Source organism: Acanthopagrus latus, chromosome 13 (genome assembly GCF_904848185.1).
Source record: "Acanthopagrus latus isolate v.2019 chromosome 13, fAcaLat1.1, whole genome shotgun sequence".
Taxonomy (NCBI): Eukaryota; Metazoa; Chordata; class Actinopteri; order Spariformes; family Sparidae; genus Acanthopagrus; species Acanthopagrus latus.
In genome coordinates, this window is record NC_051051.1 from 12776324 (window position 1) to 12802025 (window position 25702).

The window sequence follows — 25702 nt, forward strand, 5'->3', positions numbered from 1 at the left end:
GGTTGGCATGTGTGTTTGGGGTAACAGGGCTATACATTTTAAAGATATAGTTTGACATTTTGGGAAATGTAGTTATTTGCTTTATGCATAGAGTAAGATGATGATTGATCCCATATATACCACATCTCTTTAATTTGTACAATAAACTGTGAACCTAGCACCAGCAGACTGTTAGCTTAGCACAAAGAAAGACAGAAAACAGGAGAGACAGCTAGCCAAGCCAAAGGCAACCAACCAAGTCTGCATCCAAGCGCCTCTCCAACACCCCATAATCACAGCATCACTGCACCAGGCCTGGCTCAGTCCAAAGGTGACCAAATCACAATGGCACCAGTACAAAAGGGACACATACACAGGCCAGTCCGGGTTAACCACCCACAAGTGACCCTAATGACCCTGAAACTCAGAGCTCACACATGTCCTCTGTAAGGACACTCCCACGCAGAGTTTAAAAGCCTGCACCTCCCGTCCAGTTAGTCAGAACTGAAGAAGCATCTTGGATAAGAGGTGAAACGTCTTCTAGAAACTGAAATGAGCCCAGTCGCCTAAGAAACAGCGCTTAGAGTTACCACGACCTGGATGACTGAGAACCTTTGTCAACATAATCTGTGGTGTTGTTTTTACCGTTGTTTTTAGATTTTGTTACAAGACACTGTTTTCCCTGTTTCCAGTCTTTGTGCTAAGCTAAGCTAAGCTAAGCTAAGCTAAATACCGCCTGGCTGTAGCTTCTTATTTAGTGCAGGGAAATGAGAGTGGTGTCAATCTTCCCATCTAATAAAGAGAAGACTGACATCACTCTCATGTCTGTACGCTAAATAAGAAAGGTAAGGAAACCGAGGCTTGTGCTAAGCTAGGCTAACCGTCTTTTTTCGATGTTCAAATGAGTAAGCACCACACACAGGTACACACAACACACAAACACGAAAACACAACTTATTTTTCCATCTAGCTCAGGTGAAAGCTGAAGTTATTAGGGTTTTATGGTGCCTGGGTGCAAAATGGAGTCATGACAGCAATAATTCACAAATCAGAGGTTGATGTCATGTCATGTCATTGTCCGTAACCGCTTATCCCTTTCCATGGGGTCACGGGGTGTTGCTGCTGGAGCCAAACCCAGCCTTGTCTCAGGGCGAGGGCAGGGTACTCCCTGGATAAGTTGCCAGCTCATCGCAGGGCCCTCACTGATGAGCAATGTGGGGTTCAGTATCTTGCTCAAGGACACTTCGACATGCAGCGCAGCCTTGCCCGGAGCCGGGATTTGAACTAGCAACCTTTCAATCGCTTGTCGACCTGCTCTACCCACTGAGCTACAGCCGCCCCTCAGAGGTTGATTCAAAGGCTAAATTCAATCTGTAGTACAATATGTGTTTGTCATCCGTTGAATCATATTTACAATAGATTTTTAATGATTAGTAAAGGTGTTTGCAGGATATAAGTACTTTTGTGATGCACATTTTGTGGTAGGAAGTCAGTCACTTAAAAGAGAACCATTTAACATGTCAACTGTACTGCTTGCTTTTGGCCCATGGTCAACTGTTAAGTTTTCATTTGGCCCAACCAAGGACAATGTTTGGAAGCCCTTATGTTTGGACACCGCTGGTAGAGACTGTGCCTTAGCTCTTTACAGAACTTTTTCAAAGGTTCAATGTATTGAGTAACACATTTTTAAGCAGTAGTTATCTGAGTTGTTACAGTGGTGTGAATTTGTTTTAAACTTCTGTGAATAATTGAACCAAATTATGCATAATTACACGAGAAACCCATTTGAATTATGTTTATGGATGTTTGCTGAGGTCTAACAGAATGTCATATTGTTTGAAGGAAGCTGATTCAAACAGCGCAAGGTAACATTTGGTGAACGATATCTTGAACAACACTTGGCGTGCACACACAACTCATTCGATACCGTGGGGCATTGGACGTTTGTCTGGCCACTGCTGCAAATAAATACATCCAAGCACAGAGGTTTTTATTTCAAAATAATTTATTTGCATATAATTGGAATGAAGACAGGTTGATACATCTGTGATGGCACTGGTCAGTTTCCATATAGAAACATTCAGTCTATACAGAAACCACTCTTTCAAACCTGGACAAAATGGATAAATATATTAGTAAATAAATATATTAACGACATGTCACTATATTGAAATGTTCTATTATATATAAAATACAACACTATTTCATTTCTGTTTTTTGTTTGTTCTCTTTTTGTACACAAAGTATCCAAAATATACTGACATATCCCTTAAAAGTTCTGGAGGGATTTTTTTTTTTTTTTTTTTTTTACTCATAGAAAAGGCAGTTTCAGCTCATTATTCTTGCAAAACATAACAAAACAAACACATAAATGACACAAAGAGAAAGATCTTGAACAGGATGAAATCACATTGGATACTCTGCAGCATCACTAAAATGTGCTGATGGTTTTTAGGTTTTCTTTGAATTAACACTGGGAGATTAAGGCTTTTTTTTTGTCTCAATATAAAATCTGTTTTAGCCAAAGTGCTGCTTGTAATTCAGTCATTTCCATCTCTCACTATCGGAGATTGTTTGGGGCATGAAAAAAAATAAAAAAAGGAAAACAGACAGGGAAACCCTGATGCTTTAGCTGGAGGACGCTGTGTTGACACATTCAAAGTGAGGTATTGACACATGGGACTGCAGTTGAACATTTCTGCATGATTGTCCGAAAATGATTTCCACTTCAGTTCTGACGAAAGCCCATTTCATTCGGAAAATTTTATGGAAAGCAGAAGAAGAAAAAAAAAAAAAAAAAAAAAAAAAGGCACAACGCATATATGTCGCATATAAGTTCACTGTGTTCAAGATTTTGCCTCTTTGGTTCGACAGGTAAGAGCTTAATGTGTTGGGACCTTCCTGAATTTTAGGGATTGTGGACAGTTTGAGCGAATAAGGCACACGTGAGGCTTTAAGTGCTACTGGTTACATTGCAATACCCACACAAGCTATTTGTCTGCTGTTTGTGCTGAGCTGAACTGTAAATTAACTCTATCCGACCGCTTTCACATTTTCACTTTAAAGGAGAGTCCACGCTTTAACAGAATTCCTATTCCTCTGATCTCTAATGATTCAGTCTGGTACATGAGAGCATGAAGTCTGAAAATCAGAAGGCCGCCTTTCATCCAGACAGCCCGAAGAGTTCAGAGTAATTTTCCCTGGGACATAAACACATTTTTGTATCTGTTGGTCTGCCAGAGTGGCTGAACACAGGGAGAGGGAATAGCAGGAAACAATGATTGGAACCTTAATTTTCAAGGGACAGTTTAGAAACTAAAATGAATGGAAAAAAGCCCTGTAAAACACTGTATTTGATTTTTGATTTAAAGTGGATCTTCCTTCAAGTGCAGTTAGTTCAAAAGCAGGGACTGGCATTTACCAATTCTGGTATCATTACTGTACTTAAAGGCCCCGTTCAGACCTGGCATCACATCAACTCCTGTGACTACTTGTGATCAGCTGTCACTTCCCTGCACTGTATGCAAATAAATAAACGCCATAACTAGCCATGCAAAGGCACAATGTTTTTTACACAAAGAAATAAATATCTTCATGTATAGCATTTGCCGAATTTACAAGAAGGCCTAAATGGTTGAGAATTTGTCATAGAAAGTGTTTCACATTTTTTACAGTACAAGTATCTCCCAACTTAACAACTCACAAAATTGAGTGGTTTTTAAAGGGAGTATGGGGACTTACTTTATAGACAATAAAGACATTGCCTATATTAGTTACCGTTTACCATATAAGTAAAATTTGATAGGTTTACCATTAATGAAATGGTCTCCTTTCATACATTCAGTGTAAATAATGTAATCAATTGAAACATTGTGCTTGAATAAAGTTCAAAAAGTGTGTCAAACATTAAGATTTAGTATCCGCTATTTTGTATTTTGCTAAGTGTATTCAGTTTCTCCTCACTCAAAAACTCAAAACAAGATTTGTTGAGCTAGTTCAATGGCTGGACGGCTTAAAACAGACCACGAGTTGAATGCAGTCTGAGTGAGCCGATCTCAAAAGCGTCCTCATGTGTCTTGGGGGCATTCACATCTGTACTTGTGATTGGATGACTCAGGAGACATGTTATTACCAGGTCTGAACACGGCCAAGGTGAATTCTCGCCATTTTTCCAGTGTTTGATCATTCCTGAGATATTTCTCAGGCTCTATTTACCCGCCGGTTTGATATCATGGGAAAAGAACACCGAGCGTTTTTCGAACTGGTGTCAACGCAACAGACTGAACTGATGCTTGGGACTGTGAAGTCTACCTATTGTACCTAGCATGGCTTTGCTCCAGTTATATCATTAAATAGTCACTATCTTTTCTATGGCTGCAATGTAGAACATTTTTCTAGAGCTTTAGTTGCTGGAAGGGGAAGGTTTATCCTTTTCGGAGGCATTGAAGGAGCAGAATAAGGGGTGGATTTAACAGCACTGAGGTCAAACATGTGAAGTAACCACTGGCGAGAAAAGTGAAAAGAACAAGACAATAGCTTGTAATGACGACCACAAAATTCAGTCAAACTGGTTGGTTTTGAAAAAAAAAAAAAAATTACAGGCTACAAAAAAAGGAAAAAAAAGAAACAGAAAATGATCCAAAACACAAACAAACATGTTGAAAACAGCTGCCATAATTGAAATAATGAAAACAAGGCCCATGCGAGGCTCAGCAACCTCAGTGACTGCTTGTTTGTTTGAGGGGCCGAGCATCGACCTTTTCTGGACTTTCTGTTGAGTTTATGTATGGAAGCTACATGGTTGTGACCCAAAAACAAAAAACAAAAAACAAAAAAAAACAACAATCACTACAGCAGTACCTTTAAAGACCCCCTGTGTGTGAGGCATGTTAAGAAATCTGAGCTGAGGTAGGCTGGAGAGAAATGCTTCTATCAGCTGAGACTGGACTCAGCGGAGGAAGACCAAGATCACGCACGTGAAAGTAAGTACCTCTAAGATAAAATCAAGTTATTCTGTAAATAGAGTGAGCGATGCAGAGATGGACTCTCACTTCATGAGGGCTTGACACCCAGAGCAAGGATCATTCATTTGGATGTCACGGAAACTTGTTGATGTCGCGGTGGCAATGCATATGTCTTCCGATAACTGACGAGAAGAAGCACAGAACACACTTTCCTCTGTGGTGTATGAGTCGATTCCCCAGCAGCTCCCAAACACTTAAATCATTCAATACATTCTGATGTATTACGAAGGGTACAGCATTATCGTAAACTTATGTATGATTCAATCACAATAACTTCAATTAAGAATGGATATGACTCACTCTAATTCAGCTGAAAGTAGAGCCACAACGACTCGATTAACCGATTAGTTGATCAAAAGAATAACAGTTGCCATGTATTTTGATCGATTAACCATTTTTCAAGCCAAACCGTCAAACATCTGCTGTTTCCAGCTTCTAAGATGTGAGGATCTGCCGTTTTTTTCTCTGTCGTCTATGAGTCTTTGGGTTCTGGATGAACTGTGATGAACATTATTTGCATTTTCTTTTGGACATTTACGTACATAAACAACAAATCAATTAATCTTGAAGGTGACTGGCAAGTTAATCGGTTATGAAAATAGCTGTAACGGAAAAAGCGCGTCGGCATGTGAGCTACAAATCAAGGGAGAAGCTGGGGAATCGTCTGACTGAAGGCATTTCCGTCAGAATTACGTGGAAGACGATGAGAGCGGTAGCCAATGAGAGGCTTGTCCATTCTGGCTCCTGTGTAGCAGCGTGATAATGGGGGATGCAACAAGTTCTCACACACCAGACTCCTCTTCTGATCCTGTGGACACAAAGACAGCTCAAGTCACCTTCAATATACTATCAAAATCAAACGGCACAAAAAAAATAAATTAAGGCATTCATTTTTAGCCAAATATTATGATCATACTATAAGAGATACACAAGTGAGACACCCACCCTGATTGTGGTGCAATGTTTGGCAGTACAAACAAATGTCTGTGTTGCGCTCAGCAGCAGGGCCGGGGTGGAACCTGCAGGGTGGCCTGTCCATAGAGGTCCCCGGCCCCAGGAGCTGAGGCTCAGATCGGGCCTGCTGCACCCGCTTTTGCCACACAACGTGTGCCCCGGCACAGCAAGGCCAGTCCTCCATACCTCCAGAGTCTAGAATGAGGGGCACGGGGAGCAGGGCTGGGTGCAGCTCGGGAGGAGAGCAGCAGAAGCCCGAGCCCTGACCGTAGTGGATGTGGATGCTACGGTCGTCCTGCAGATCCAGGCTCTGGTGGAAGCGAACAGAGGGGCCGTCGAGCACACAGCCACTCACTCGCCCGAGAGGAGCGGGAGGGTGTCCGTGCCCCTGGTGGCAGCAGTGGGGTTGAAGCTGTAAGGGGATTGGGGACACCAGGACGGGAGGTCCTGTAGAGCTGCTGGGATCATGGTCCTGACACTCTGCCCCGGGACTGGGCCGATCTGTGGGGTCTGGCTTTGGGCACTGGCAGGGGCTGTGCTTAGGAGGGCACACAGGTGAGTCTTTGTCCAGGACGGGAGCAGCCGGAGCAGCTGCAGCAGCAGCCCCCTGCTCCTCCTCTGAGCCTCTGCTCGGGCCCTGGCCGTGCTCCCCCTCCTCATAGTGGTGGTGTCTGTGGCGGTGGTAGTGGATGTGGCTGAACACAGTCTGTGGCTGTTCTTCGGGGCAGCCCGCCTTGTTCACCACAGAATCTAGAGACCTAGGCCGGGCCTGGGCACACGCTTCCAGGCTGTTCCTGCGGGGGGCGCGCCCAGAACCTGGCCCGTAATACACAAACGGATCGTAGTCACTACTCAGAGAGCTACGGAAGGTGGACCAGCTGCCATAAACCCCCTGCAGGGACACGTCAGTACAGTTGAGGACTGAGTCGCTGGAGGAGCCATGGCAGGGCCCTGAGCTGGAGTCACTCGCTGGCCCGTCAGCCAGGTACCCGCTGCGTTCTGTGTGGTAGCTGCCACCCGAGCAGCTGCCCTCGTCCTGTCGGCTATGGGCAGGTGCTCCGCTGGTTTGTTGCATCACGGAGGCCCCGTGGTGCAGTCTCGAGCTGGACACACTGCGCTGAGCCGGACAGGACGAGCGATAGTTGTGGCAGGACCGACGGGGCGTGTAGTGGTGGGTGGAAGTCCTGCAGTTACCTCCAATCCTGTGGGGCCTCCCAGGACCTTCTGCGGGAAGGTGGTACCCACAGCCGGAGCCGGGCGGCCTGCTGGTGAGGAAGCGTAATGTTTGGGTGTCCCTGGGAGAGGAGCCAGTGTAGTGGCCCAGAGACGGGTAGGGTCCAGAGGGTCCACGAGGGTAGAGGGGCCTCATAGAGAAGGGAACGGCGTGCTGAGGGAAGGGGTGGTTGCGCGGGCTGCTGTAAGGCTGAGGGTGCAGGAAACTCTGGCTTTGCTCTGGATTCTGCTGGAGTCTGTTCCTCTGCGCCTGCCGCTCCGTCCCTGCGGACCACAAAAGCAGTCAGGAAAATACAGAGCACTGCAGGGTTTTCATTTTTTACAGCACTTATCATATCAGATTCAAAAAAAGTCTTTAAAAAAAATCAGAGATGTTACCAGGTCTCATCCAAAACAAGTGGCGTATTCTGTCAATCCTCTTAACCAAAATGTAACTGCAAATGTGCTTTTTCCTCACCCATGATGTTGTGCATGCAGAGGGGACAGGTGCGGTGTTGTAGCAGCCAGGGGTCGACGCAGTCTTTGTGGAACTCATGAGCACAGGAGATGATCCTCAAATGCTGCGACAAAGAAGGAGATGAAGAGGAGAGGAAGATTTGAGGAAAAATCGCCGATAAGGACCAACACATCTTTGGATAAAGTGTGTTTGTCACTCTATCCTCTTACCTGCCCGTCCTGGAAGTCCTCCAGGCAGATAGCACAGACGGGGCTCGAGTTGGAGCTGCTGGCCGACCCCCAGGCCGCACGGTGGCGCTGAGAGCCCGAGCAGCCCTGAGAGTTGTAGGTTTTGGTCTCCAATCGGCTGATGGCCCGCATGGTCTGCTGATGGACAGAGTCCTGCAGGCACGAGGAGCGAGGGGTTAAAAAGCGAGATCTCCTGCTGAGCTATGGATGCAAGCAGAAGCTGATCCATAGCAGGGCCGCAAAGAATGATTATTTTCATTATCGATTAATCCTGCAACTGTTTTTACCATTAATAGTTTAATTGTTTGGTCTATAATTTGAATATTTTGGCTTGAAAAATGGCTCAAGTGATCGACTGATTATCAAAATAGTTTGGTGAGTCATTTTTCTTTTGGTCAACTAATCAATCAATCGGCACCTCAGTCTCTGCAAGCTTTACACTTTTGCTGCCACTCACCCAGGTTCTGTTGGACTTGCACTTGTAGCGTAAAGCGAAGATCAGCACAATGGTCAGAATGGCAAGGACAATGGTGAGCAGGATGCCCACATCATAGTGCAGCTAAAAAAAGAAGAGGCAAAAGACGATGCAAAGAGAGCATATATTTAGATTCATTCATAGATTTTTCCTTAATATCTCTAACGTAATTACTTGGCACTCGCTGTAGCACAAAAATCCGGTAGAGAAGTCATGTTCAGAACTAAGTACAGCAGCAATGTCGCACAGCAGTGATTTGCTCTTTCAGGTCTTGTAAATCTGTGACATGCCCTTTAATCTGTCTCCGACCCTCTCATCCAGCCCGCATCAAAACACTCTGACGCATTTCACACCAAAACAGCATTAAACACCGAGACTCAGGTGGCCTCTCAGCTACCATGAAGCCATCTCACAGACGGTTCCCCCTTCTCCTGGTCAATGAGAGGAAAGTCTAACGCATGTGTGCGCGTGCGTTTCAGTGCTTACAGATTGCGGCTGCTCCACCATGATCTCAATGCGAACTTTGGCCTCCTCGTTCTTGTTAACCAAGCCCATCAGCTGCTCAGCGTCCTTCGCCCTCACCAACACCACTGGACGAGAAAGGGAGTCTGTTTCCCGCAGCTGTGTGAGAGAGACGCACAGAAAACAAACAATGAGTGTGTCGTTTTTTTTTCTCCTTTTGTTGTATTTTGGTTTTTGCAATTTGCAATTTTCTGATATATATATATATATTTTTTTTAGAGTGTTTTTTAAGAATGTGGCACTCTCACCTCGGCGGCAGCATTGGCATCATCACTGACATCAAATATCACAGCCTGAGCTCCCTTATCCAATGCCATGCGAGCCTGAAGGAGGAAACACGGGAGAGACAGGAGTTAAAAACCAAACATACAGCACCCAACTGGGACATTTCGAGAAAATTCTTCTACTAATGTGATCTGAATAATGGACAAAGCTTGTGACCCCACTACTCAGAGGTCAGTTATACAGTGGACACCTCCTGCTCATACAGAAAACCATGCCAGTCCAGTTAGTGTCTACAGCCACCACTAGGTGACAGTCACGCACTGGGCATCGGGCCTCGCAGCAGAGACCAAAGTGCAGCGCCTCCTGCCACTTTCCAACCTGACTCTGGCTAAAAAAGCGTTTGCAGGAATCTGAAGGCCACAGATCTGCTGCCTGATCCAAACCTTTCAACAGCATTCAGTGTGCAACCAAAAAGACAGAGCGGGGGATTATTTGACTGCGGGATTAAAGGACAGGTGAAATTCTGAATGAAGTTAAAGTTAAATGGGTGAGGCATCATGCAAATGAGGGACATTTTGTATTCAAACTAGGCTCTGTGACTGTGCCGCAGGTCTCCCAGCCCACTGGTTACTGCCCAGCGGTGCTCGGTCTCAATGTAGGCCATGGCCAGCACAAGGCAACAGCTGAATGTGGGCAGCAGAGCAGGGATTATTTTCATAAAGACTCCCTAATGTGGTTACAGCACCCAACAATATCCACACATCTCTTCATCTCCTCCCATTTGTGTTATATTTCATAACATCAACAATGGGCTTGGAGGAAATATGGGATATACAGACATTTTTGGGTGCTTTTTAGGTGCTACTCCACACTTTGCCCTCCTGCCCTTTCACAGTACACTGTACCATCTGACATCCCGGCCAACTTAAGCGTTAAGTCTGACGGACACGAGAAAGGTATATGTCAATAAAACTGTGTATTGTACAGGTTGAATAACAACACATCAAAATACTATACATGTCGGTAAAATACAAAACAAATTTTGCCAAGCCTGAATTGATGCCGAGAGACTGTGAGAGCGAACCAAAATCTTAAAGTCGAGGACCAGAATATAAAAAAAAAAACATGAAATAAAAAGATGCTATGAAGCTTTGCTGAGCTGCAGAGCCGGGTGATCGCTCCCTCTCTGTAGATATGAAAATACTGAAGCCACTTTAAAGGGGCTTGAGTACTTGACAGTGAGACTCAACAATCAAACATCTTTCTCCGGACAACGCATTTTGCACCTTCAAAGTGAGCGTCTGTAGCCTTTTCCTAACAAAGGTGTAGCGTAAATTACCACAGGTGGCGAGCAGAGAGCAAAGTCTAACGTTAAAACACAGCGAAACAACAGCAAAAGCAGAGAAGAGTCATCAGTAGCCTGCTGGTCAGCCGAGTGACTCAACAATATAAGCAACAAAGTCATATCTTTCACAGCTTTATGACATTAGCAAACATTAGCCACCGTGAGCTAATGGTCAAAAAGCGCTGCAGTGGCAATAATCCCCCTGAATGTAGTGAAATGATATACCGGCAGGCTACGTTTTAATGTGGTTCAACACTTGAAGGTTTTATTCTTCAGAAGTTACATGGCGTCACTTAAACACTAACTCACTGGAGTAAACCACAAATGCAAAGCAGATTACACATTTCACAAGTTGTGAATACCGTTAACACTGAGTTACGTCACCATGGGCATTTTGGCTGACGTGTCGAAAACGTGTCTTAGCTGCTGTCATCTCCAATGCACATTAGGAATGTAGAGATATTGTCATTTCTATGAGCTGTAGTCATCATGCACCTTAGTTTGTGTTTGTGTGTTTGTGTGTGCGATCCGCCGCGACAAGGCCTGGGATGACCCGAAGCTGTCTTGTGCGGCTGTGTGGAGGTGTTTCCTGCTTTGGCTCGGCAAGAAAACAAATCGCCGCCTTTTCATCAATATCTCATCACATGCTCTGAAGCATCTGGCATCTGCCAGCACTTAATGAGGAGGAGACACAAGTTTAAACACCTAATCGCCCGGGTCAAATGCAACACTAAACAGCCCACGACTCAAGCCCAGGGCAGGAGGGAGTCAGGTACAAGCGTCACTACGTTGATCTCTTAATCAAGTTAATGAGAAACCTGTTCTGCGGAGCGGCAGCATTGATCATTTTTTAACTCTTTGGAAAGAGAAAGTCAGGTTTTGCATAAGCGGAACGTCAGAAGTGTAACCCTGTGCATTTATTTCCTTCAAAGCACGTTTCAGAACATCAAATTAAAGCATTGTGGGCACTAAATAGCCACGCGTGAGTGTGTTTTCTGTGCACATGGCCGCGCGCAGTCGAGAATTAGCAGCGCCGTCCCACGGAACTGCTGGTGGTATCCAAAGGCCGTCGCGTTGACGGTCAGAGAGAGGTCAAATAAAAAACTAACATATCCCCTTTGATCCGGCTTCCAGCTCTGCTGCAACAGTCTTTCCCCTGTTTCATCAGAGCAGTAATTGTAGTACATGCATGGGCCTAAATGGGGTGCGGTCACAAAGGAATAAAAAAAAGAAGCTGGATCTTTGACATGTGGGGATTTGCTTTACCTGGGGTTCAAAAGTTCTCTGTGCTGCACTGAAACCATGCATCCTCTAATACTCGTGGTAATAAGTGGAGGGAGGCCCCCGCTCGTGTGGCACAAGCAGTAAAGACGTTTCAAATCGAGTGTTCGGGAACATATCATAATATACGTCTCCGATGCCTGCTGCTGTGGTCTTATTATATGTCAGTATTAGCAGTAGTAATACCACAGTGTGGTCGCCTCGCTGTGCGCCCTCTCCTGAGCCACACACCCAGAGGAGGCCTGAGAGATCTCATTACATGATTAATAGCAGATATATTTAACCTTTAATGGTGCGGTGAAAAGAGCAGCTCTGACGCTAACAAGACAGTTAAAGCGACTGCCAGCACGAGGGTTTTGACATCTCCCCGTCTTATTATGGTCGGAACTGAAACAGACATCTCTGCGGTCGGGTGAACACCCATCCTCACGGGGCTGCAACCTGACACATGTGATTAAACACTATTTGGCATTTGAGCGAAAACAATTGCAGCATCGGAAACGACTGCGGTTCACACGGTTATACGGCAAACAGACGTCATCGCTGGGAAACTCACAAACAATTGGCAGACCACAACAGCCTGCTTCTACTTTCAACGCTGCCGGTGGGCTCTGTGACGGAGGGGTTTTTCTTTTTTGTTTTGTTTTTGCAGAGCGGAACGATCTCAGAAGAGGCTGGCGAGGAGCTGCAGCTGCAGTGGCAGCAGCAGCGGCGGCGGGTCGTGTGGAGCTTCTCCGCACACGACAGCTGTCACAAACATAAACACACCCGAGGGCGCAGAGACGGGGAGAGGTACTGTGAGGTCACACAGGTACACAGGCAGGTAGGCGTTGGGCACAGACAATACAGAGCTTACAGTCTATTCATTCAGCTACGGTGAACCGACAATGAAGTAAAAAAATGTAAATATCAGAAATAATCATCTTGGCTTATTACTGAGCTCCCCATGTGGTAGGAAAAACAGGTGTACGGCTGGCTGCAATGGGTTCAGTGTGACAAGAAACAGTGTGAGAAACATGAAACTGAAGCAGCTTAATGATGCACAGCCATATTCTTATACATCTGTGATTTTCCTGCTGTCTCATGATAAAATGTCTGAGAGACTACCTTAAAAAATGTATAAGAGAGGTTTAGAGGTCCTGACGTCACACTTTGTGTTGTAATCTTCTTTGTTCTTTGTTCTGGTCTGGTCACGTTAAGGCATGTGAGCGTGCGTGTTAGTCAGTGTTTTTTTTTTGTTTGTTTGTTTTTTGTACTTTTGGGAGGGACGGGGGATAATGTGTTACCGAGGAAAGCATCACAGGAATCACATTACATTTGTCTGTGACACAGTAGTTTAACGCATCACTGTTCCTAAACTCAGTTATCACATCCCAGTTGGGGATGTGCATTTCAGCACACGTTATGACATCAGTTGTGTTGACTATATATCAACTGTCCTCTCTGTCCGATCTCTGCCCCCTCATTGTTTTGAGCGGGAGCTGACAGGCAGGCCAAATCTTACATACTGCGCCTTTAAAAAGGGTAGCTCCGTAGTTTTTGCACGTTAAAGTGCGATTGCGGGTCTTGGGGAGCCCTACTGCTTGGGTGAGAAAAAAAAAATGGCGCAAACTCGAGAGGAAGCTGCATGTAATCTGATCAACTGCCTCCAGTGAAGTCACTCAGAGGCTGGGTTGCACTGCTGGGTAAGCCACTGAGTGACATCACTGGAGGCAGTTGATCAGATTACATGCAGCTTCCTCTTGAGCCACAAAAGGCTTTATACCAACTTTTTTTTCCACAGATGCAGCAGAACTCCCAGAGACCTGCAAACGCACTTTCATCTGTAAAACGTGGTGGAGTCACCTTTTAAATTGTAGCACCTTCTAAAGTTGTCAACACATGTTCATGCGTAAAACTTGATGGAGTCACCCTTTAAATTGTAGCACCTACTGAAGTTGCCAGAGGAAAATGACTCACACAAAAAACAAACCAGCTAAGAATCTGTGTTCTACCTCAGCCTGAGCAGCGCTAGGCCCGACTGCAGCATTAACCACAGCTCATCTTGCATAAACACCAGATCAAGCCAGTGATCTGTGTGCTCTCAGAGCGCTGGGTGGCCCGCTCCGGCCCAGTCAGCGCTCTTTGTTTACATCCCCCGGTGAAGTGCGGTCCGAGAGGTCGCAGCCACGCAGAAACAAACCACTCTACCCCCGATCGCTTTATTTCACTGCGAGTGGCGAGGTTTTTCCATCGCCTGACAAGATGGCCGTGCCTGCTAACATCCCAGCGCCTGTCACGGGGGTTATGTGGTGCGGATGGCGCGGCCCGGGGCCCGGTTCAATCCAGCGTGCCTGTTCCCTTCATCTGCAGCCATCTTCCAACGTAACGGAGAGAAAACACAGAGGGCAATAATGAGAATATTACACGCAGACACATTCAGTTCTGTCACGGAGAAACATCTGCTAAATTAGTTCACCATCTATGATTACAGAACTATATTCAAAGAGTGACCCAGTAGCTTTGTGACCTCTGACTTTAGACGGTAGATTTTATTTGAGTTTGTGCAGCAGGATGGGCCTTTAAAATCAATCATCTGCAGCGGGATACAGTGACAAAATGTCAGGTCATCTATTCTCGCATCAGGCCATCATTCTTTCATATAAGAAACATTTTGCCATGGAGTGAGATAATCTCACTTGTTCCAGAAGTGGCTGGCATTTCCCTTGGGTCCGAAATATTTCTATAAATTAGTTCAGCACAAAACAAGACAGAATGAGACGGGACTGAGCACTGGTAAGAAGAAAGCGACGATGTTCTTGACGTCGACGCTTTGAATTGAAACCATAAAAAAATAATTTTATTCAGTTTTTTCCTGAAAACGAATGTATTTGTCTCTAAACTACGACTAAAAAAACCCAAAAACCTTTTTGACGTTTTTTAACAGCGCAACCGCCAAGCAAGACATTTCAACCTCAAACTTAAGCTAATTAGTGAGCATGGTTGTCCCGATAGTGAAAATCTTTATTACCGTTCATTACGCACCACCACACGCGCTGTCATAAACCTGTTTCCTCGGTCTCCGATAACCCTTCCTTCCTCTGTAAAACAAGCCACTAGACCCTATTTAACTCAATCTGACTTTCGCTTTGCCCAGCGTGACGATCCACATCATTCATTGCATGAGCAAATTATACCGTGGAACAACGTCTGTGGGAATAAAGAGTGAGAGTGAAGGAGGTAGAGAGGAAAAAAAAACCAAAAAAAAAACAGAAAAGGACAGAGAGGGAGGGAGGGAAGGAGGGAGAGGGGTGAGGCCGTGAGCAGGCTGTGGTGCTGCTGCATTAAAGTGTCTAATGACAGAGTACGGAGCTCCATCCTACAGGTCTGAGGCCGACTCGCTGCTCTGTCATTTCTCCCTGACTGGCCTGGCACACTGCAAACCATTACTGAGGCACTGGGACACGCCGCATGGCTAAATGAGGAGCAGACAGAGGCGAGGGCTGGTGGTGATAATAGGTGGGGGGGGAGTAAAGTAGCATTGAAAACAGGTGCAGTCTGGGATGGACTTTTTTGTTTAGCTGGGCATCCAGTTTAAAATGTTCCTTTCTTTAAAGGGCTTGTGCTTTTCTGCTAAGATTTCGGGACTTTCATTGATTAATCGAGTCCACAGTAAGTTTGCAATCTCTCAGTTCATCTCTTCCCTAATAAGAGCTGAGACATCGAAATCATCTGTCCATGGTGCATTGTTGGCTCAGCACTTCCTTTATCTGGTAACTTTACCTTAAACGCAATCTTGCAACTTGTCTGATGATGATTTTGCATCTTGGGCAATGGCAAATGATTCAGTGCTTCTGGTGGGCCCATGGTTCCTCTTCCAGGAGCTAGTCATTGTTTATAGTTCACGATTAGGTACTTAAGATGCAAAAAACTTTGGCCTTTTTGTGCATGTGTGAGAACATTTGGACCAGTACTTTCACTCTCCACACAGACCGATTACCTGCATGCAACCACATCCTGCAGAACAGAAACGAGAACGCTGCCAATACCAAAATCTTGTCCCTTGCCTGAAGGTGAAATGGGGACAGATTTGCAGCTAATTATCAACGGGGCAAGCGAGTCTAAAGCTATGCTAACCGGTCTGTGAGACTTATGGTGCTCTGATGCTAACTTCGGTATGCTAACATGCTCATGTTCTGGAGGTACATGTTCACCAACTTGCGCTAGTGTGCTAGCATTCTGACATCTGACACAAGAAGTGCGGCTGAAGCTGAAGGGAATGTGGTCAAAAACCATGTTCTAGGCATATCTATTATCATTTTGACCTGATGATGCTCGAGAAGTCAAGCTATCACTGTCTGGGAACATGTACAAATAGCGGAACAGTGAAAATCACCAGTCAGTAGGAGTCAGTAGGATCATGTCCAGCCTGGGACCATGAATGTCTCTGCTTAGTGTGATGGCAATCCATCCAGTCACTGAGATATTTCAGTCCGAACCAAGGTCGTAGACCGCCAGACAGACAGACCAACAAAAAAACAATCTGTGCACAGAGGATGACTTTGTCTTTCCTCAACTGAAAATCTTCCAAAGACAAACATTAGAACATCAGCTGTATTTATGTATTAATTTAGGAAATAAAATGTCTAACCAACTGTCGCTTCATAGTGCAAGTTAAACAAACTGTTAAAATGAAAGAATCACTCAGCACACAGGAGCGATTTAGTGTCTGTGGGATAATTTGAACCTAAAGAAAATAACTATGTATTCCTATAATACTTAAGACTTGTAGCTGTAACAGATTTGGATTATCACAGCTATTTGGTCCAAATAATAATTAACATCTGCAGATAGATATAAGGTAATTAGGTGATTAATTTGCTGAGAACACACTGAGCAACATGAGATAAGTGATTCAAATTCTCCCTGTGATTACACTCCTTCTACGTTTACGTTTTTTTTTCTTCTGCGGTACACTTAAATAGTTTGGTAAATCACATCAGAAATAACCAGAACAACACAGATTGACTTTAAATATTGTTTAGCTGGCTTTGAAGCTGTGCATTTAAGTCTAATTGTGTGTGAATAATTGCTGTATGTGTGTGTGTGTGTGTGTGTGCATGTGTGCATGTGTGTGTGTATGTGTGCGAGTGATTGCTGGGTGCTCGCCACCAGCTGAGCGGCAGTTGAGTTGGTTGCAGAGCAGGAGGGAAGGGTGTGGCCCTGCTGGGTATCCATTACTCACAGGGGTACTTTGATGTGGGGCCGCTGGAGGGGGGCGAGTAGTGTATGAAGAGCAGGACGAGGAGGAGGACGGGGGGAGGGGAGGGGGCAGGCATGTCAGGGCAGGTGAGCAGATTCTACGCTCTCCGAAAAAGTATTGAGCCTGAGGGGGTGGGCCTGAATCACACACACACACACACACACACACACACACACACACACACACACACACACACACACACACACACACTGAAACAGTAAATCCAGAACCTGGGCTTGGCCACCTTTCTGGTGCAGAGGAACGAGACACTGGAAAAAGTTGTGAACCTGATCTGCCTGTCTGGAGGTAACAGAGGTCATTTAGAGAACTCATCCCGCCCTCTCTCTTTCTCTCTGCACTTCCCTTGTCTCTCGCCCCCCCCCCCCTCTCGTTAGCAGGGCCCGGCTGCACCGTGGCACACATTTGAAATGCAAAGCACAAGGTGACAGAGAAAAGACCAATGTCATCTGATACACTATCGCTCGTTAAACACATCCTCGAAACATCAAAGAGCCGGGCGGCGAGCGCCTGCAGCCCCCGGGGGGCAGATGAGACTGATGTGGCTGACAGGGACGGCTGCCACCGCTGAGCCGACGGGCACGACTCGATCGCACACACGCCATCATGTGACCGCCCGCTTCCCTCTTTAAACTCAACCTGCCCGATACCACTGCACTGAGAGTGTTAACAGAGGGTCGGGAGGAAGAAAGGAGTGAGACTTTTGAGTTTTAAAAGCCTCGCCTGCTGCCTCCATAACCTGTGCTGCTTCTTCAAGATCAGCGTTTTTGGGAAACTGGATTATAAGCTTTCTTGTTGAAAAAAAAAGAGAAAAATTAAGACTACTCTCATATCTGTATGCTTAATGGGAGAACAGAGTCGAGAGATGCTTAGCTTAGCTTAGCATAAAGTAAATGAAAGCAGGGGGGAATTAGGTGTTGTGGATCTGTTGAAAGGTTAATGGTAGGGCATCTGTCGACCTGCACCTCTGAAGCACCCTAATCACTGTAATGTGTTCAAGAAACATAGTGTTAAGACAACAAGTTAAGCCCTAATAAACCGTGGCTGTTTTGTTTTTGATTTAGAGCGGCTGTCTGTCTCCGGGTTACAGTTTCAAATGTTGTAAACAGACAGCGAGAGTGCCGTCAACCCTCTCCTCTGACACTCGAATGTGAGTAACGTACCAAAAAAAAAAAAAAAAGACCAAATTGTCAAACTCTTGTTTTTAACCCAGCTGGATCAGAGTCGTTCTAGCAGACTGACCAGCGTTTAGCAGTCTTGGGTCCTACAAGGACGCGGTCGACTGCTTCAAAAGCAGCAAGCGTCGGGTAAGCTCGCTCTGGGCAGAATAGTGCACTGCGCCTGTGAAGTGGGGCCGCATTCCCATCTGAGCAATCATATGTAATTAATGGGAAAGAAAAAGTCGTACCACTCTGCATCTTGTCTTTCAAAGCCTGTGTTGTCAGTTTACCTATTCTTTTTTGTCATGTGTCTCAGTCCCGTGTCTCCCGAGTCCTTCCAGCAGTCCGGGAGCACCTTTCATTTGTTCTTACTTAGTTTTCTACTTGTAACTCTTTTTTTCTTGTGTTTTTCCCCGCCTGCCTTTTGGTTCACACATTCTGACCTTCATATTGTGTTTTTCTGGGAACACCAGCTAATTCAATAAAGCTCGCTTCAGTGTCAAACTACCTGCCTTTTAATGTCTTGCATTTGGGTCCCCTTTTTGTTTAAACCATAACAGCAATGGTCTCTTTTACAATACTACCTGTGGGTGGTGCCAAAAGTCTGACATTTTCAACAAAATTCTACAAATACAGGCCTTAATATGAAAACATGTGAGACTATCGAAAATAATTAAGGAAAAAAAACATTTCAGAGGCTGGAACAGAGATCGACAAATATGTTTTTTTCATTGATATTATTAGTTCCCAAGGAGATCAGTAACTGCTATTTATGTAACGAAGTACAATACACCACATGTATAATTTTGAGGCACTTTCCTCTAGTATTTCTATTGTCTTTATACTTTCACACCGCCGCATTTATTTGATAACTTCAGTTAACATTACCGTGATTCAGTGTTGACAGTGCGACTTATAAGCAGTCACGCAGGGTTGTGGGCGGGACAGTGAGTGAGACCACAGAGCGGTGGCTACAGACAGGAAGAGATGCTGCATCAGGGCCAAGCTAACACATCAAATCAATTCATTTCACGAGCAGCCACACAGAAAAAATACTGAAAAAGGCAAACAATGACGATTATCCACCAGTTGTCGGAACCAGGCTCTTTTTTTTTTTCTTTGCATTTTTGCTTTCACATTTAGTTGAGGGATCAATCCATTATCAAAAGACTTGTTGTGGCTCTAGAATATTAAATCAAGCTGTGTACGCACATAAAATAGTTTCCAAAATTAATTAAAGCTGTAACTATCATCGTATACTTTAATTAGCCGCATTTGACGGTAATAGGTATAATTAAGTAAATCACCTTGGTCACATTTAAGGAGAGGAGATGTAAAGAGGGAGAGTTAATCCCTTGGATGTCTGGGCTCTTCTGATCTCACGGGGGAACGCAGGCATACCCAAACCACACCTCTTCTCACTCCTCAGAACATTAAAAAAAAACAAAAAACACCTCAGCTGTGAAAGTTGCCACATGAGAAACGGTCCAATCCCACAGAGGAGCCACTATCTCTTTATTGTTTGTATCGCACTCTATCAAGAGATTCAGGTAGGAATAATCCTCCTTTGAGTGGAAAGAGACACCCTGTTTGTAGGCTCGGTATCAGTATGTTGATACATTCCTATAGCGCTGATGAGAGTCGAGACGGAGGAAGGGGGGAGAAAGTGTCCGGGGTAATTTCTCTCGGTTTGTGGCCGGGGCACAGCAGAGGTTTTTTTAACTCAGCAACACAGAGACTCAGGGGAAGCCAATTAGAGGGCCTTTCCTGGCCTTTTAAGAGGTAGATAATGTTCTTGTTTTCATAAAGCATCCTGTTATTTAATCAGGCCTGTAAGTGAGAGCCTGACAACCCTCCTACAGTGTAGAGCAGCCTCCCTCCTCTCCTCCCCTCCCATCATTCCTGCCCTGAGCCCTCCATCTCATTCAACAGCCCTTGTAAGCCTCCAGGAATTCATTCTTGGAACAGGCCGTGCAGTAAGCCGTGTCTCTCTGCAGAGCAAACACACACACACACACACACACACACACACACACACACACACACACACACACACACACACACACACACACAAACCCGCACAGTGATAACTGAACACACACGCTGTCTGTAAATGAGGTAAACCTAGACACAAATAAAAGTTTTTTTTAAAAAGTGCACCACTGACTTCGACACCGTGCAGCACAGCCGGCGGTGTTGCACTCTCCTGCCGTTGCACAACTACTGTGGATCGAAGCAAATCGCGTTCCACTGAAGTCAACTGGCCGTTTGTTTATGAAAATAAGACATAGCTACACAGATCGTCGACATTTATAGAGGTGCTTTACAAGCGGTGAAAAAACACATTTTACAAGCGCCGGTTAAAACCTCAGGGCGTTAGCTGTTAACATTAGAGATATATCAGAGAGAGAGAGTCAGATTTTGTTTTGCTTTTCACGCTTCAAATGACTGCTGTAACAACAGAAAAAGCATGTAAATCTTTTATTGGCAGTAGAGTAAGAAGGAAACTGATTCATCTGTTAACTGGTTGGGAGAGTGTTAATTTGATACTGATGCTTCTAAATGACCTACATAAGCAAAAAAGAAAGACCATCAGCGAAAAGGTGGCTATTTCTGAATTGTTGTAATAGTTACTTATAACACCCATCAATGGATCAAACTCTGACTTTTCTGGGTTGGACAAGTCAAAAAAATGTAAACTATTGCTTATGGTGGAGTGCTGAGGATGAGCCGATGAGGTTCACGGAGGAAGGATTAATCCTACATAGTCACATATAAATAAATCACCTCATAGTCATGCATTCTACAAACAGCTGTGTTTGAAATAAAAATAATTTGCGTCTCGTCTTTGCGGGTTTCCACACAAATGCACCCACGAGCCGGATCAAGATCAAGTCTTTAGACGCAGGGTGGTGGTGGTCATACCACTTTTGTCCACAGGGGCCGCCAGAATCAACACAAGATGAAAGTTCCTTGTAGCTTCTTCAAATAAAAGTAGCAGTCCCCAATACCACAGTGTAGAAAGTACAAGTTAAAGTCCTGTATTCAAATGTGACTTACGAAAAAATGCATAACTTTAATCAGCACGATTTGTACACATAAAAGCAGAATGTTGCCGCCGGTCGAGGTGGAGAGTTTCAAGAGTTTTACATATTTACGAGCACTGATTCTTGGTGCAAGACGCAGTCACGAAGGTGTGTAACTGAGTTCAAATGAAGGGTGTGGTCCAACCCATGAGCACTAATGTAATAATGTAGAAATTACTACCGAGTAGCCCTGGGTTGGAATGTGCTCACGGGGTGATTCCAGATGGTCTCTAGCGTTGTGTATCATGTTCCATAATAGCTCATAGAGAGGTTCTGAATTAAATGTCCTAACCTGGAGAGTAACTAGTAACTACAGCTGTCAAATAAACACAAAACGTGTAATTTATCTCTGTATAACTGTGATGGAGCATAAGTATAAAATAGCTTCAAATGGAAATACTCATATAAAGTACAAGCGACCCAAGATTTTACATGAGACCAGTTCTTGTGCAGATGTTCATACAACTGCTTACACAATGGTGCCAAAGGAGAGTTCAGGAACCAATTCAGTCATCGCAGTTTGTCCCAAACAGGATGAACGTCGGCACCAAACTTTGCGACAATCCGTCCAATAGTTGTTGACACGTTTCACTGAAAACCACATAGTGGAACTCAGGATGGTGCTGGAGGAAAAGGGATTCATCCTCTGGAGACCATGAATGTCTGACCGCTGAAACTATTTTCTTGTTTGTCAATTTAAGAAAAAATGTGTGTGTGTGTGTGTGTGTGTGTGTGGGGGGGGGTTATCCATGCTTAATAGCTATGAAGCATTTCCCCCATGCAAATGTGAGTCTAAATAGTCTCATTGTATGCTGGTGAATTACATACTGTAGAGCCACACTGTCTGCCCTGTGAATCTGTTTTGTCAAATCCCTGCTAAAAGCCAGAGGGGAGGGGGGGCGCTTGGCACTAACCTACCTGAGTCAGAGTTAAACAGGTTCACGCTGCAGACGAGAAACAAGAACTCCCTCCCTGCGCCTGCAGTGTCGCACTCACAGGACCTGTTTGCTCTAAACTCTGGGAGATGCTTGGTGCTCGCTCGCTCGCTCGCCTGGGGAAGTAGTTATTGGTAACACAAACCTGTCTACTTTCCACTGCACTTTCAGCAGCACCGTGCCCTTGCCCAAGCCTGAGGCGAGCCAGAAAAAAAAAAAAAAAGCAGAAGAGACGAAGACAGAAAGAAAAAGAAAGGCAAGACAGGGAGAAAGTGAGACAGTGGAGGGTGAAGGGACACAGGGAAATGTCTTTTTTTTTAATGGGAATATTTCACTTAATCTCATAAAGGCAGCGTGAAAACCTCCATCTGTTTGCCGAGCAGTTCAAAAGAGACTCCACATGCCTCCGCTTGCTGCTATATAAAAACAACATTCTAATGCAGATCTTAAAGAGGGCCAGCGGCTCAGCCTGCACAATGAGAGCTGGGATGTGCCAGATGAGCCGATGGAGGATGGGAGGGCGGAAAGAGAATGAGGTAGGTAAACGGGGGGGGGGGTGGAGATGGGGTGCTGAATGTGAGCAGCGAAGAGCGACTACAGAAAGGGAGGAGGAAAAGACATGAGAGAGTGAAATCAAAGCAACAAATTTTTCTTGTCAACAGTCCTGTTTCTGACCCGGTAGACCTGACCTTGAGGCACCAGACAGACAGGACCGGCAGTGGGTCGCCCTCTGGCCCTCGCCTGCCACTCCCCTGAGTCAACCCGTTCACCTCTCCACCTCTCCCACTCTCTCCTGCGTCTCTTCTCCCTCTTCATGTTTCACCACGAGGCTTACCAGTCGCCTTTGTCATTAATAGAGGAATGTCCTGGCTGAGAAGACATCTCATGTTTTATCGTGGCTCTCAAGGACGGCACCCTCGATTCAGAGCCCGGCTTTTTATGCAGACAAAAGTGGGCCCAATCTATTTCAATTAAAGGGGCACTATGTAGTTTTAGACAAGACATTACATATTTTAATATTTATGATATCAATGAGGTAATAATACAAACTTAGTAATACTCATTCTTTCCATAATTGAATAAACAAGCTGTTCTCAGAGGAAAAACAAGGTCACTAGACTGTTTGAAGCTGGAAAGGAGGCAGGGTCCGCCACACATAAAGTAAATCAGTATGAAACTGTGTTGCCCTTTAAGGTCAGTTTGTTTTTTCAGTTAATTCAGTTAGGAAAGTGAAGAGAGTGCGTTTACTAAGTTTGTTTCGGCATCGAAAATCCATCAATGGAAATCGTAACATTCCTTCACCGAAACTACGCAGCACACCTTTAAACCTCGGCTCGAGAATCATGCGACAAACAGAAACACAACAGATTAGCTTCATATATAATATTTCTTTGATCCATTCAAACACTTGGAACCGAAGGTCCGTGAGACGGTGAGCGTGATGCCTCCGTAGTCAGGTTTTCCTGCACACCGGTGCCTCTGTACACCTCCAGGCCTCCTCTCCCCTCAGCCGGGGCAAGACCAGGCCCGATCCCATCTGCAAAGCTATTTTGACAAGCCGCCCCTCTAGAAAACTCCAGGGTTCAAACTGCTGGAAGATCAAAGGACTAATAGAGCAGTAATAATAAGTTACTGCCCTATGAACGCCTCATTCATCAGGGAGAGGCAGAGATATAGTACAGTTGTAACTGCAGGGCCATTAAGCACTCATCATATGATCCTATTTGCCATCAGCGTGTGGAAAAACATCTTCAGCTCTGCAGGCAGAGCGAGAACCAAGAATGAACTCCCAACGGCAAAAAATCTGAGCTGATAAGGGAGCGCATACATTTCGTCTCCATGGTGAGATCCCCAACACTCGAAAAAGTGCCCGAACTCTTTGTGCATCTCACCTCAGGCTGCAGTCTCACACACCATCACCCCCCCGTCACTCCCCGCCTTCCCTCTCGCAGCCAGCTGAAGGTGCCTCTCTCAAGGCGTTTTAATAACAGCCACTTGGCACCGATTTGTGCTGCATCTCGGCTCTGTCAGTCTTTACAAGCATGACACGGCGTTCTATTTTTAGGGCAGCATTTTTCTCCGATCGTCTGCTCCGACGACAGCCTGATGAAACCCTGACCCTCGCGCGCTCCCTTTGAAGTGACAAGTGAGAGATGTGCCGCCCTAATACGAAAGCCTTGAGACGCAAACACTTGGCATTCTCGAATACCGGTAGCAGCCCTGCGAGAGGGCGGCGCGTTCGCCCTCAGGCGGCGGATAAGCAGTTAAGCGTGCATAGTCACTCACATGGGCAGTGTAACGCATGTTTATACGTGACTGTGTGCACAGTCACTCTTGTGAAAGAAGATATTCTTTCCCTTCTCTCGGAAGACAGAAATTATCTGGCTTCCTTTTTCTTTAAATCATTCTTGCCTGTGTGACCAACAGCAAAGATAATTTCTCGTTTTCTGTGCAAACTGGCAAATTTCAAGGGTCATTCGGGCAATAGGCAACATTTTTGAGCCACTTCCACATGAAATCGTTGCCTGCTGACTTAACTATGTGAGTTAGCTCAGCTCACGGGGCGGAATAATTCGCTCCAAGTTGTCTCATGCAAAAGTAGAAAACAAAGAGATTAAGTTCACCGATTTTGAGATAGCAAGCTCAGTAAATGTAAGGCATTAAGTTGAATCAACACATTTTGTCACAGAGGTAAATGTAAAGGCTTCCCTTTTTTTTCAGCCTTAAGAGTCTGTGCTTTGTTTGACACAAAGAACTTACAGCTGTGGCTGCCACTTTTGTAGCGGAGACAATACAAAGACTGCATGAATAGCTGCTCCCACCTTGTTAAATTAGAAGTGTACAGGAATAGGGATGGTCAGATGTTAAACAAACCCAGCTTTAGAAACTTAATTTGATGAGTTGAGTAGACATTCAGCAGTAAATCTATTTATAACATCGTTTCGAGTCAAAAGACCTCAAGAACAATTACCTTTGTCTATCCTCTACATGTACAATGTAGTGAAACAGGTTCTCCAGTCCCTGAGGATCAGTGGGCAGCCAACGTACGGCACCAAGGGAACAACTCCAGATCTGTGGCAGTGCCTCATTCAAAGGCCCAGACTTAACCTAATACACAGTTTTTTGATGGTGAAAGCAGAGCACCCCGAGGAAACCCATGCAAGCAAGGGGAGAACAAGTTAAGTGAGCTCATGTTTAGCTTTGAAATGGGCTGAAACACAAAACCTACATATCTTTAGCTGAATTAACTCTAAATTAACTGAACGTGTGTTTATGTTCAATTTAAAGCCGCTACCTGAAACTTTTTCTGTGTTGATTCTGGTGACCCCTGTGGACAAAAGTGGTAGTGTGTCCACTGCCTGGTGTCTTAAAGATTTTGCTAGGTATCTTTTTACAACTGTTTGTAGGTTGCATTGTGATAACGTAATGTGACTCTGATATGTTGTTATGTACAATTAATAACCTAACATCACCGTAATAGTTGCCGCTCATACACAGTTTACATGCAGCCTACAGCTAACAGAGGTCGGAAAGTAGTA

The 25702-nt window shown here is 45.0% G+C and overlaps 1 protein-coding gene across 7 annotated transcripts in view; it reads right to left on the bottom strand.

Moving 5' to 3' along the window:
- Window positions 1-2255: 2255 nt before the first annotated feature.
- LOC119031153 (E3 ubiquitin-protein ligase RNF43) overlaps window positions 2256-25702 on the bottom strand; it is an 89973-nt gene continuing 66526 nt past the window's right edge. For all 7 annotated transcript variants that reach the window (XM_037119397.1, XM_037119398.1, XM_037119403.1 and 4 more), the window contains 7 exons: window positions 9120-9194; window positions 8836-8970; window positions 8332-8433; window positions 7857-8027; window positions 7648-7750; window positions 5949-7454; window positions 2256-5811 (listed from right to left, as the gene is read on the bottom strand). In XM_037119397.1, coding sequence (XP_036975292.1) covers window positions 5786-5811; window positions 5949-7454; window positions 7648-7750; window positions 7857-8027; window positions 8332-8433; window positions 8836-8970; window positions 9120-9194 — 2118 coding nt within the window. In that variant the 3' untranslated portion in view covers window positions 2256-5785. The remainder of the gene's footprint in view (window positions 5812-5948; window positions 7455-7647; window positions 7751-7856; window positions 8028-8331; window positions 8434-8835; window positions 8971-9119; window positions 9195-25702) is intronic.